This window comes from Schistocerca gregaria, chromosome 7 (assembly GCF_023897955.1).
Source record: "Schistocerca gregaria isolate iqSchGreg1 chromosome 7, iqSchGreg1.2, whole genome shotgun sequence".
NCBI classification, from domain to species: domain Eukaryota; kingdom Metazoa; phylum Arthropoda; class Insecta; order Orthoptera; family Acrididae; genus Schistocerca; species Schistocerca gregaria.
In genome coordinates this window covers 506,834,060-506,848,960 of record NC_064926.1, presented here as the reverse complement: position 1 = coordinate 506,848,960, position 14,901 = coordinate 506,834,060, and the positions used below count along the sequence as shown (strand labels likewise).

Genomic DNA, 14,901 nt, shown 5'->3' with positions numbered 1-14,901 from the left:
CTCATGTATTACCTTAAACGCGACAGCACCGTAGTGCGATTTTTCGACACGATAATGCTCCGCCATTCATGGCACGTTTGTCTATGAACTATCTGCACGATGCTGAGATTCTCTCGTGGCCACCAAGTTCCCCATATGTGTCCGATAAAAAATGTGAGGGAGCAGGGCGAAGGTCTACTCCATGCCGTGCCGTTATCTAGGATTTCAAGGACCGGTTAGCCTGCAACGTTAGTGGGCCAGCTTGCCTCAGGTACAAAGCCAGCCAGCATGATACCCTCCTTAACAGAATAAGTGGATGCATCCAGGCCAGGGGAGGTGTAATGTCATACTGCTAAGTGGGATCATACTGCCAGTTCCTTTGTATAAGTGACTCGATTATGTCATCAATGGAATAACGTGATATGCTCTGTCAACCCGTTTAGTTTCATTTTTCTCATTCTCCACTCCTAAGTGGTTTACTGGTCCCCGAGATTAGCAGAAAATAAAACGTGGCACTGGTCTTTGATTCATAAAGGGCGGTTGAGCTGCGCCTGCCCCTACTTTTTTGGCAACCCGCAATGCTATTCAGGCCTTCAAAATCCATGCCCGAGATTTTCAAATTCTCTTGCTCGCTACGCACAAACTGTTAGTTAGTTTTTTTTAAAAAAAGCGATTTTTTTGTATGTAATTTAAAGTAGTTAAACTTTGTAATGGGATGCGCCTTCGTTGGAGGACACGGTTTCCGAGTTATTCAAGAAAAACGTACAAAAATAGCCTTCAAACGCACCTGCATTCCCAAACTCATCCCTCACCAGTCAGGATTTCTAGTTAGAGGTACTCCTTCCTACCACTATACAAATATTTATGACTAAACAAACTAGTCCCTATATTCGAAAATCTTTGGTCTCTATTAATTGGGCTATTACGCCACGAGCATAGTCGACTGATTCGTTAACTTTATTAATTCAAACGTGACCGTGAGGATAATGAAAGAGAAACGTCTTTTGTAAACTTTACGCTAAAGCTAATTACGTTGGCAATTCGATCCAAACTAAAACCTTACAATCATAATAGTTTTGCAGTCGGAAGATCTGACGAATACAATGATACAATTGTTGATTTTATCGTGTTAAAATTCACAGAAAGGTTAGTTAAAATTTATAATTTCTATTTGCTCGAGTAAGCCGGTGATGTAATAAGGTGAGCCAATGAAGATAAAAAAGAGTCGAATTTGGGAAATAATTAGTTCAGTCACATATTTTTGTACGGTGGTAGCAGGGGGTGCCATTAACAATATACTAGAAATCCTGACCGGTGGGAGGGAGGAGAGTGGAGGCGCGTTTGGAGGCCTCTTTTGTACGTTTTTGTTGAATGATTCGAAAACTATGGCGAAAACGTACCCCCAGTACAAAATTTAACTACATTAACTTCATATAAGAAAGGTGTAGATTTTTTTCTGTTGGACGAATAGTTTGCGCGTAGCGAGCGAGTGGATATGAAAGTCTCGCGCATGGTTTTTTAAGGCCGTATATAACATTCAGACTGCATAAAGTGATACCGGTAGGGGGTGCTGAATCACGCTGTATGTGTGTAGATTACCAGGTACCCACAGATGGTCCACATAGATTGAACCTAGCAGCACGCTTCGGTAATAGTAATAGAGCATTTGATTGTGTGTAGGAACGTATATCTCATTACACATATTACAACTGTGAAGCACCACCTTGTAAAAATACCGAAGGATGAATTTCAGTGTGATCATGTATATACTGGAGACTGGTGAACTGTACATAACAGCGAATAGCGTGTGCAGGCGTGCGCAGCCATGAGTGGAGGTCTTATAAACTGAGCCGAATTGTCCGCCATGTTTTCGTTAACTCCGAAGATTCGGCATTACTTACCTTGTGAGTGTTAAACCTATTCAGCATTCTCACCTGTTCATGCAGAAAGCGAATAGAATCACTAGGTTGTAATATTAATATCTCATAATAGTGGCATTATTTAAAAGGCCCTAGAATTGTGACATGAATGAAGTCAACCCTGGAAATATGTCCACACAGGCGTATTACCCAAAAATAAGATTTTATGTTATTTTTTGCTCATTAGATTAAATTAGATCTTGCCCTGCAGTGAGGTCTGAGTAACCACCCCGCTCCTCTTTCCCCTGCCCACACTCCCAAACACGAAGTGAGAATTTTGTGTATCTGGAATTCACGCTGTTGTTAGAAGTCTTTCTGATTAACATAAAAATAAAACAGATCATTTATAGTTTGTTGAGTTGTGGTCCAAACTTTATTAATTGAAGTTTATGTCACTTACACATGTTCCCTCACAATGACCAGTCCGCTATAAAAGTATCTTGATTATGACTAATCCTATTGTACATGAATAAGAACTTCCGTTAGATATTATTCAATTTGTGTGTTTATGGTTATGATAAAGACTTACAAATAAATCCTAATGACTATTTCACTTAACTTTCCCAATTCCAAAAGTACCTCAGGAACCGAAAAATTTTGAGACGAACTGATTCAGTATAGTTTTCGATGGGGAAATAAACGCAGTTGTAAACATCTGGTTTCATGTTTAAAACTACTTTCCGTAACATACAGTTACAACACACAGTTGAGCGTCAGACGCTGGTTTCTAGTTGTGAGATCGTGGCCCACGTTTTTCTTCGTTTGGGATAACCTGGAATTCTAAAGACGTGAAAAACCATTTTTGCAATGTTTAGTGCAATTCACAGCTGAGCAGTCACCAACCGTTCATGCCGAATTCTTCTTTCCATTTAAATGAAAATCTCCAATCACGTCGGGACTCACATGAAAAGAAGTATGAATATCCTATACGTTGGGGAAACATTGGGCACTGGGGACAGTTTTTTTAATTTTTATTTTTATTCATCAGTCTTTTGATGCGGCATGCAGGCGCGCAATGAATTCCTCTCCTGCGCCAACTTCTTCATTTCAGAGGACCACTTGCAGCCTAAGTCCTAAATTATTTTCTGGAGTTATTCCAATCTGTATCTTCCTCTACATTCTTTGCCCTTTACAGCTCCCTCTACTACCACGGATATCATTCGCTGATGTCTTAACAAATGTCCTGTCACCTTGTCCCTTCTCCATGTCAGCGTTCCCCACATATTCCATTCATCTCCGATTCTGCGCAAAACCTCTTCATCACTAACTTATCAGTCGAGCTAATTTTCAACATTCGTCTGTAGCACCACATCTCAAATGCTCCGACTCTCTTCTGTTCCGCTTCTCCAACAGTCCACGTTCCACTATCGTGCAATGCAGTGGTCCAAACGTACACGATCAGAAATTTCTGACTCAAATTAAGGACTATGTTCGAAGCCAGTAGGTATCTCTTGACCGGAAGTGCCCTTTTCGCCAGTGGTAGTCTGCTTTTGATGTCATCCCCTCTCCGCCCGTCGTCGGTCACCGACGCGGCACTCGAGTGAGTGGTTTGTGTCTGGCTTCAGGACGCGTGCGGCGAGCGGCTGGACTCGTGGCAGATGTGCTCGGCGGAGGAGGAGTCGGCGCTGGTGCGCGCGTGCGTGCGCTTCGCGGACACGCACTCGCTGGCGCTGCAGCTGCTGGCGGCGTGCGACGGGCCGCCGCCCCACGCGGGGGTGGGCGGCGCCGCCCACCACACGGCGCACGCGCTGCCGCCCTCGCCCGCCAGGACGTCGCCGCCCGCCTCCCCGCCCCACGCCGCCCCCGGTGAGTGCAGCAGCCGCCCCACACCTGCAGTTCACTGGGCGCGACTGCGGAGAAACAGAGCTGTCGGTTGCCTGAGTACACTTGAAAGAGGATTACTGTTAGTGAAGTAAAAGATGCACGCAGTGGGCACCAAACGAAAAAGCTACTCCTTATGTTTCTCATCTAGGCTGCCACGAAAATGCGAAGGAAGTCTTGATCAGAACTCAGGGAGAAGTTGTAGTCTAATTCACAATCGATTTATTCATCTTAAACAAGACAAGACAATAAAATTATTAAAGAAACGTCATGCAAAAAATATTTATTTAACAAAAGCCTTACTAAAATGGGATCTATGGTGCACAAAGTGATCTGCTGGGGATCGACACACGACACTAACCAGTACACTACTCGCTCTATCTAATTTCATACACGTGAATCTAGGTAATGGCACCAAACAAGCGCCACTACCAAGCTCCTATATTCTACCATACAAAAAAAGGAAAAATATGGTTCGAAGGAACAGGGTGCTGAGAAAGAGATATTATAGCCCTACGTCGCAGCAGCGAATACTTTACCATCCTACTGGTCAAGGCGCCACACTACGATGCATTTGGCGACTGAAGCCATGGACGGCGGCAATCTGTTATTAAATGCGCGTTCCCAAAAAAAGCAAGTACGCACTCTCGCATTCGGTTAACTCAGAACACAGGTACTTACCTAAGAGCCTGTGAAACCCTGACGGATTCCAGTGTGCAGGTGGACCTGTTTGTTGGTCTGCCAAAGCAATTTGACTCCGTGCCACGACTGTGCGTGTCGGAATACATCAAATGTTTAGACGGCCGACTCAAGACAAATAAGTACACACACACGTCACTTGTTGTGACCGTGATGATGTAAGCAGTACCTCTGACGGTTCCGAAGGTGACTGGCACAGGCTCTAAGTCGCGCCCTAGCAAAGGAGACAAGTCTCACCTTTTAGGTAGATACGTGCAGTTCTTTACTAGCGAAGCGCCAGTACAAGAGAGCTGTAAGAGTGCCGATCTCCCTTTCTCCCAGTTTCCTCGTCAGCTCGGTTCCAAACCCATATTTCTCTTTTTTGACTTCCTCCATTTTCGCACAAGCCAATCACGAGGTGGAGCCCGGCATTCTGGGCTCGGTGAATGGTCTTTGCACTGCAAACCAATTTGACGAACCAGAGACTTAAAGTTAATTGGCAGAAAACGGAAAAAACTTCAGTTTCGCGGCCTGTTTCCCACACATTTGCTGTGTCTTTTGCTAACACAATACAGGGTGGAAGCACAGCCCTCGATAAACAGTTTGTTATCTCCCCTGTTGCGTCCATTTCAAAGTTTGCAAAGAACGGCCATGAACTTGCAGAGACAAAACATGTTTAGAAACAGAGTCTGGACGTCTGGGCCCCAGTTTCCCTGTCCCACGGTCATTTGCAGAACGTTTATTATGCGGAGCCTGTGAACGAGTACCTGGTCGAATGTTCACGTGCCAATGTCCAGAGGGTCTACGGAAAGAGGTAGAAGGGCAATGAAACGGCCACTAGGCGTTAAATCGTTGTACGTCGACGACTCTTTACAGAACATCGGGTTCGAAGCCTTATATGCACTGTAAGATAGCGTAGATAGTGATCTGTGGCATCTCAATCGAAAGAGCACAATGCTGGTGCATGCACAAGTGTTTTGGAGTGATCGTACATTGTTGAACACAGAGGTCCGCAGCAGACCACACTTAGGACTCGACAGTATGGCGTAAATTATACCTAGTGAAACATCCCCTTAGAAAAGTTAACGAATGACTGTGCTGATAAACCTCTTATATTATTTGCTTTTCAAACAGCTGAGCAAAACTGAAAGTAATCAGACATTTCTCTCTTTTCTTATTCTGATAATCACTAAACTGACACACAATGTTTTTAGCGCAACGCAATCTGACTTCCAATAATCCCTATAAAAAATGGTCCTGACTAACAATAACCTATACCTTTCATGAATCACTTACCTCACAAAAATATTCGTTACTCAGACTACTGCAATACAGCGAGCGCCAATACTGCCAGCTAAATAAAAGATTCAAACTACTGAAGTCACTGACTACTGATAGGCATGGTTAGCAAATGGAAAATTTTGATAGAGAACAAAGAATTTATTTACCTAAATAATGTACAGAAGTCATAATATATATATCAGTTCATGACATCCAGTCTTACAAATTTACTCTCTCTGATGGACACAGGTCCAGGCCATCCGCTCTCAAAACTCCGCCATCTCTCTCCCCACGTCCACCACTGCTGGCGGCTCACCTCCAACTGCTCAACGCTACGCGCTGTTAACAGCTAACTGCCCAACACTACAATAGCAAATTCCAACAATGCAAACCAGCCACAGACCGCACGGAGCACAGTCAGTGATTTTCATACAGAGCGCTACGTGGCGTTACCAACACAAAAACATAAACTGCCTACTTACACTAATGTTCCTAATGATTCAATTCTCCCTCTTTCCTGGCATAAAATGTCAGAAATAATACCAAATCGTCGATCAGTGGAAGCATGTCGGATGAATTCCATTTTTGGTACACTAGGTCGATGATCGTCTTCACAAACGCCGTCATCGAGATGTACGGCGGCTCGAAACGCGCAGCGAGCCACGGGCGTAGGGTGGTGGGAGCAGTATTATTGCATAGAAGACATTCTCCTACACTTGCACGGGACCTGTCTAAGCAATCGACATCCGCGAACCACTTACATCCGTTCGTGCTTGTTGTCTTCAGATGGTTCAAATGGCGCTGAGCACTATGGGACTAAACACCTGAGGTAATCAGTCCCCTAGAACTTAGTACTACTTAAACCTAACTAACCTAAGGACATTACACACATCCATGCCCGAGGCAGTATTCGAACCTGCGACCGTAGCGGTCGCGCTGTTCCTGATTGTAGCGCCTAGAACCGCTCGGCCACTTGATGTCTTCCCCGACGGCGATGTCATCTTTCAGCAGCAAATGTCTCGGAGCCAGAACCGTGTACAGTGGTTTAAAGAGCATTATAGCGACCTCACCCTGATCTCTCGGCGCTCAAAGTTGCCTGATGTAAATCCTGTGGAACCAATCAGGGTCGCTATCTGGCGCCATTATTTACGCGAATTCCATGATCTGTGTCTAGACTTGTAATGAATCATACCTCCGCAAACCTACCAACAAACTATAGGATCCCTGATACGCAGAATCAGTAATATGTTTCGTTTCAAAGACGGAAAAACAGTCTTTTAAGCAGTTGGTTATAATGTTTTGGCTCATCAGTGTGTGTATTAACAATGCGACTTGTAATCAGTTTCTGTGCGGAGGGGATGTTAAATTCGTTTCTGTGGTTATTACAGACAAACATGGAACTCCGCAAGCGCACAGTTCTGCAGATTCATGTACGGCAGGGGCGTCGTGACTCACCATGTTTGTTGTGGTCTTCAGTCCTGAGACTGGTTTGATGCAGCTCTTCATGCTACTCTATCCTGTGCAGCTTCTTCATCTCCCAGTACCTACTGCAACCTACATCCTTCTGAATCTGTTTAGTGTATTCATCTCTTGGTCTTCCTCGATGATTTTTACCCTTCACGCTGCCCTCCAGTACAAAATTGGTGATCCCTTTATGCCTCAGAACATATCCTAACAACCGATCCCTTCTTCTAGTCAAGTTGTGCCACAAACTCCTCTTCTCCCCAATTCTATTCAATACCTCCTCATTAGTTACGTGATCTACCCATCTAATCTTCAGCATTCTTCTGTAGCACCACATCTCGAAAGCTTCTATTCTCTTCTTGTCCAAACTAGTTATCGTCCATGTTTCACTTTCATACATGACTACCGCTCCATACAAATACTTTCAGAAACGACTTTCTGGCACTTAAATCTATACTCGGTCTTAACAAACTTCTCTTCTTCAGAAACGCTTTCCTTGCCATTGCCAGTCTACATTTTACATCCTCTCTACTTCGACCATCATCAGTTACTTTGCTCCCCAAATAGCAAAACTCCTTTACTGCTTTAAGTACCTCATTTTCTAATCTAATTACCTCAGCATTACCCGACTTAATTCGACTACATTCCATTATCCTCGTTTTGCGTTTGTTGATGTTCATCTTATACCCTCCTTTCAAGACACTGTCCATTCCGTTCAAGTGCTCTTCAAGTCTTTTGTTCTCTCTGACAGAGTTACAATGTCATCGGCAAACCTTAAAGTTTATATTTCTTCTCCATGGATTTTAATACCTACTCCGAATTTTTCCTTTGTTTCCTTAACTGCTTGCTCAATATACAGGTTGAATAACATCGGGGAGAGGCTACAACCCTGTGTCTCACTCCCTTCCCAACCACTGCTTCCGTTTCATGTCCATCGATTCTTATAACTGCCATCTGATTTCTGTACAAATTGTATATACCCTTTCGCTCCCTGTATTTCCCCCCTGCCACCTTCAGAATTTGAAAGAGAGTATTCCAGTCAACATTGTCAAAAGTTTTCTCTAAGTCTACAAATGCTAGATACGTATGTTTGCCTGTCCTTAATCTAGCTTCTAAGATAAGTCGTAGGGTCAGTATTGCCTCACGTGTTCCAACATTTGTACAGAATCCAAAATGATCTTCCCCTAGGTCGACTTCTACTAGTTTTTCCATTTGTCTGTAAAGAATTCGTGTTAGTATTTTGCAGCCGTGACTTATTAAACTGATAGTTCGGTAATTTTCACATCTGTCAGCACCTGCTTTCTTTGGGATCGGAATTATTATATTCTTCTTGAAGACTGAGGGTATTTCGCTGTCTCATACATCTTGCTCACCAGACGGTAGAGTTTTGTCAGGACTGACTCTCCGAAGGCCGTCAGTAGTTCTAATGGAATGTTGTCTTCTCCCGTGGCCTTGTTTCGACTCAGGTCATTCAGTGCTCTGTCAAACTCTTCAGGCAGTATCGTATCTCCCATTTCATCTTCATCTACATCCTTTTCCATTTCCATAATATTGTCCTCAAGTACATCGCCCTTGTATAGACCCTCTATATGCTCCTTCCACCTTTCTGCTTTCCCTTCTTTACTTAGAACTGTGACTCGCCATAGTACCTGTAAAATGTATGTAGCGGAAGGAGAGTGAGTAGAGCCTCACTGAAGCGGCAGCTGCCTCGCTGTTGCGCAGGCAAGGTGCGGCTGCCGCCGCTGGAAGTCCTGCAGGACGCCGCCCCTTCGCCGCTGCCGGCCGCTTCTCCCTCGCCGTCGACGTCCGCGTCGCTGTGGCCGGGCGCCCGCGGCAGCTCCACCCCCGCCGTCCTGGCGTCGCCCGGCGCCAGCATTTCCGACGGCGGATCCTCGGAAGAGTATAACGGTACGTGTCCTGCCCTCGCCGCCAGCACGGCGAGTCCTTAATGCACCGGGAAGTCGGATAATTACTGACTGCACCTCTGTAATTAAACTAGGTCTTACATGTTACAACAAAAGTCTAAGCACTGCCAAATTATAACAGCACTATATTACCCGGCCCCGGGAGTAGTCAACATTCCATTAGAACTACTGACGGCCTTGGGAGAGCTAGTCCTGACAAAACTCTACCGTCTGGTGAGCAAGATGTATGAGACAGCGAAATACCCTCAGTCTTCAAGAAGAATATAATAATTCCGATCCCAAAGAAAGCAGGTGCTGACAGATGTGAAAATTACCGAACTATCAGTTTAATAAGTCACGGCTGCAAAATACTAACACGAATTCTTTACAGACAAATGGAAAAACTAGTAGAAGTCGACCTAGGGGAAGATCATTTTGGATTCTGTACAAATGTTGGAACACGTGAGGCAATACTGACCCTACGACTTATCTTAGAAGCTAGATTAAGGACAGGCAAACATACGTATCTAGCATTTGTAGACTTAGAGAAAGCTTTTGACAATGTTGACTGGAATACTCTCTTTCAGATTCTGAACGTGGGAGGGGTAAAATACAGGGAGCGAAATGCTATTTACAATTTGTACAGAAATCAGATGGCAGTTATAAGAATCGATGGACATAAAAGGGAAGCAGTGGTTGGGGAGGGAGTGAGACAGGGTTGTAGCCTCTCCCCGATGTTATTCAACCTATATATTGAGCAAGCAGTGAAGGAAACAAAAGAAAACTTCGGAGTAGGTATTAAAATCCATGGAGTAGAAATATAAACTTTAAGGTTTGCCGATGACATTGTAACTCTGTCAGAGACAGCAAAAGACTTGGAAGAGCAGTTGAACGGAATGGACAGTGTTTTGAAAGGAGGGTATAAGATTAACATCAACAAAAGTAAAACGAGGATAATGGAATGTAGTCGAATTAAGTCGGGTGATGCGGAGGTAATCAGATTAGGAAATGAGATACTTAAAGTAGTAAAGGAGTTTTGCTATTTGGAGAGCAAAATAACTGATGATGGTCGAAGCAGAGAGGATATAAAATGTAGACTGGCAATGGCAAGGAAAGCGTTTCTGAAGAAGAGAAGTTTGTTAAGATCGAGTATAGATTTAAGTGTCAGGAAGTCGTTTCTGAAAGTATTTGTATGGAGCTTAGCCATGTATGGAAGTGAAACATGGACGATAACTAGTTTGGACAAGAGGAGAATAGAAGCTTTCGAAATGTAATGCTACAGAAGAATGCTGAAGATTAGATGAGTAGATCATATAACTAATGAGGATGTATTGAATAGGACTGGAGAAAAGTTTGTGGCACAACTTAACTAGAAGAAGGGATCGGTTGGTAGGACATATTCTGAGGCATCAAGGGATCACCAATTTAGTACTGGGGGCAGCGTGGAAGGTAAAAATCATAGAGGGACACCAAGAGATGAAAACACTAAACAAATTCAGAAGGATGTAGGTTGCAGTAGGTACTGGGAAATGAAGAAGCTTGCACAGGATAGAGTAGCATGGAGAGCTGCATCAAACCAGTCTCAGGACTGAAGACCACAACAAGAACAATATTACTTCCCTCTTCTTCAGCTGAGACATCCTGGAGATGGGTTCGCCAAATGACGGCCAAGTTGTGAAACTCCGTTTCGCTGTAACAAGTTTCCTGTACCGTTTTAATCATCGTCGTTATAGACATGCGCAGTTTGTTCTCTGAGATCGATAGCTGATGTTTTATGTCCTGCATTTCATTTGAGAGTTGCACAATGTCTAACCTCCTTTAACCTAAATTTACTTCGTAACAGTTCGCGGTTCTTCAGTCATTGAAGATTCTGAGAAGTGTCGTAAATTTCGACCTTGATAATTCTCTCCATGAAATGGGATCAGTTAACAAACATGTTGCAGAAACTTAAAAAGTCTTTTAATCTTGAACCTCGATTTCTAGTTCATACATTCTTTATGACAGGCCGTAGATGAAGATGAGATGGGAGGTACGATAAATCGAGAAGAACTTGATAGAGCACTGAAAGTCCTAAGCGCAGACAAAGCCCTGGGAATTGGCGGAATTCCGTTACAGCCAATGATAGTCTTAGGATAGCCACCGATGACAAAACACTTCCATCTGATGTGCAAGATGAATGAGAGAGGTGGAATAACGTCAGACTTCAAGAACAATATAATAATTCCAATTACAAAGAAAACAGGTGCTGACAGATGTTCGTATTACGGGCTTTTCAGTTTGGCAAGTCACGGCTGCAAAATGTTACATGACATTTTTACAGATGAATGGGAAAGATGGTAGAAGCCGACCTCGGGGAAGTATAGTTTGAATAGAGCTGAAATATACAAACACGCGAGGCAATAATGGCTGATTTATCTTTATGAAGAAGTGTTAAGCAAAAGAAAATCTACGTTTACAGCATTTGTTCCACTAGAAGAACTCTTTTGACAATGTTGACTGGAATACTGTCTTTGAAATTCTGAAGGTACCAGGGATAAAAAAAAAAAACAGGTAGCGAAAGGCTATTTACAACTTGAACAAACCCAAACGACTGCTCTAAGAGTCTATGGTTACGAAAGGAAATCAGTATTTGAGGAAGTATCGCTGTAGTGTGGACCCTTCGTAAAATAACGGAATGTGGGTACTTTTTATTTGTAACTAAAAAGGATCTGAAAATGACATGAAATGCAGACGTTACAAAAGTGCTTGACAGTGACGCTTAGTTGAACTTAGCTAATCGCACGACTAAATAAACATCGCATTACATCATACTAAGAACCATGTTTACATTTATTAGAGGTTTTGGATCCCCACAAGCACAAAATATTACTGAGAAAAGGTTCTAGACTATATCCGCCCGATATTATTCAATCTATACACTGAGAAAGCAGTAAAGGGAACCAAAGAAAAATTTGAAGTACGAATTAAAGTTTAGTAGGAAGAAATAAAATCTTTGAGGTTTGCCGATGATACTGTATTCTGTCCGAGACAGCAAAGGTCTTGGAAAAGCAGGTAACGGAACGGAGTGCCTCTTGAAAAGAAGATATAAGATAATTTAATTTAGTCGAATTAAATCAGGTGATGCTGAGCGAATTGGATTAAGAAACCAGAGAATTGAAGTATTAGATGAGTTATGCTATTTAGGAAGCAAAATAACTGATGATGGCCGAAATAGAGAAGATGTAAAATGTAGACTGACAATGAGAAGAAAAGGATTACTAATGAATAGGGATTTCTTAACATCGAATATAGACTGAAGTGAGAGGAAGTCTTTTCTGAAGGTATTTGTCTGAAGTCTAAGAAGAGAATAGAAACTTTTGAAGCTTGGTGCTACAGAAGAATGCTGAACATCAGATGGGTAGATCGCGTAACTAATGAAGAGGTACTGAACGGAACTGCAGAGGAAAACAATTTCTGGCATAACCTGATGACCTGACTAGGGGAAGGGATCGGTTGGTAGAACACATTTTGAAACAACAAAGGATCACCAATTTAGCACTGGAGGGAAGAGTTTTGGGCGTAAAAACTGTAGAGGGAAACCAGGGGATGAATACAATCAGCAGATTCAGAGGGATGTAGATAGCAGTAATAATTTGGAGGTGAGGGGGCAGCTAAGGATAGAGTAGCATGGAGCTTTATTTAAACAGTCCTTTGACTGAAGACCACCACAACAACAACATCCATTATGGCTTTTGGACATCTCATATCTGAAGCTGTTGTTGTCTTCATTTAGAGGCCTGGTTCGACGCCTTTCTCCTTCTTAGTCTAGCTTGCTCAGTCTTCTTCATCTCTGCACAACTGTTGCAACCTACAGCCATTTGAAATTTTGAACCTGTGTACTGAAGTCAAACATAACTCTTTATCTACAGCTTTTACCCACCGCGCTTACGTGCGTTTCTAAACAGACAATTCAATGGTGCCTCATTGCGTCCTATTAACTGACACCTTCTTTTAGTCAAGCAGCACCATAAATAATTACTTACCCCCCCCCCTTTCAATTCAATACTTCATTACATATCTTACAAATCCTCGCCATTCTTTTGTAACACCATATTTCAAAAGCTTCTGTTCTCTTATACAGTATCTGAAATGTTCCTCGTCCTCGTTTTGATTTCCGTGTAAGGCCACACTTCAGACAAATACCTTCAGAAAAAGACGTCTTAACACTCAAAGTTACATTCCATGTTAACGAATTTCACTTTTTCAGAAACGCTTTTCTTGCCGTTAACGGTCTGAGTTTTATATACTACTTCGGCTATCGTCCGTTATTCTCCTGCACAAATCCCAAAAGTCATCTTCTACTTCTAGTGTATCATTTAATTTGTTGGTGTTCTTGTTATAACATCTTTTCGACATGCATCCCGTTCAAGTAATCTTCCAAGTCCTTTGCCATTCCCGACGGAGTTACAGAGCGATTTTCAAACCGCAAAGATATTTCTTCTACCTCAACTTTAATTCGATTTTAGAACTTCACCTTGGCTTTCTTTACTTGTTGCAAAATGTATAGAACGAATATCACGGAAATATTCCAGTTTCTTAACTCAGGAAATAGCTCGTAGCGAATAAATTATATGGTGAATCTTACTTAACAAAAATTTACCCAAGCAAATAATTTTAGAGATAGTAGAACTCGTCTGCGAAATATCTGAAGGTGTTGGGTGTTAAAAATCTAAAGCATGAATATAATTAGAAGATCTGAGCTGTTCAAAATCTGAAGGACGAAAATAACTGGTCTTGTGAGACTTTAATACTTGGAGTGCTACTATAGGTCAGTGACGGTTTGAGTTACCGATCATGATTTGCTTCTCTTCAAAATATAATGTTATGATAAATTCGTGCTGAGTTACCTTAGCCGTTTGGAAACAGAAAGCGAGACGAGTTTGACAACAGCTCCGAAATATATGACTGAATGACCGTGCGTGTTTGTGAGCTCAGAAGACTTTGATGGTGTAATGAGCGAGCCGCTGTGACGAACGACGAGCATAAAAAAGATTCTGATGAGTCACTCGCTAATGTGCCGATGAGTGTGCTTGTTCGGCATCAGTCTTACGAAATTATACAGTTAGGCTATACAGTAGACCCATTGAGCGTGGTGATCTCAGCGTCGGTCATTAACGGTGTAGGCCATATTTACACGTAATGCTCTGAACTTCCGATATCCAAGCAGGGACGCACGATTTGTTTCGGTTCTCCTTGCAGTCTGTTTGTATTCGGTTGCTTTGGAATATATTACCAGATGTTGAAGCTAATTCACGAGACGTCGAAATAATTAGTATCCGACCGTGTCACCTCCAATAATCATTCGAAGAGCACAGGGCAGACGTCAGTAATACTGAATAGCTTTCAAACCCGTCTGGTGTTAATGTGTTCCTCCTATACGGGTGGATGCCACTTCTTCCACGTAAACGGTACCTCAGCGGGTTATTGCCGTGGTCTTCACCCTTAAAAATGGTTCAAATGGCTCTGAGCACAGTGGGGCTTAACTACTGAGGTCATCAGTAACCTAGAACTCCTTAAACCTAACTAACCTAAGGATATCACACACATCCATGCCCGAGGCAGGGTTCGAACCTACGACCGTAGCGGTTTCGCGGTTCCAGACTGTAGCGCCTAGAACCGCACGGCCACTTCGGCCGGCTCTTCACCCTAAAAACTAGTTTAATGCAATCATCCAAATGTTTTTTATTCCAGTCTCTGATCACAATATCAATTCTTTAGACGATGATCGGTTTCAGTCCGTAATGACCCTCCTCAGATCTTTTTTACACCATGTCCTAAAGTGATAAGGCCATAGTGGCATCGAAGTCCGGGAACAC

The 14,901-nt window shown here is 42.8% G+C and overlaps 1 protein-coding gene across 2 annotated transcripts in view; it reads left to right on the top strand.

Annotated features, from left to right (window-relative positions):
* LOC126281987 (zinc finger protein basonuclin-1-like) overlaps window positions 1-14,901 on the top strand; it is a 175,011-nt gene that overhangs the window by 137,012 nt on the left and 23,098 nt on the right. Inside the window, exons 5-6 of one of the 2 annotated variants that reach the window (XM_049981370.1) lie at window positions 3,464-3,704; window positions 8,865-9,050. In XM_049981370.1, coding sequence (XP_049837327.1) covers window positions 3,464-3,704; window positions 8,865-9,050 — 427 coding nt within the window. The remainder of the gene's footprint in view (window positions 1-3,463; window positions 3,705-8,864; window positions 9,051-14,901) is intronic. The other variant, XM_049981371.1, reaches the window with a different exon arrangement.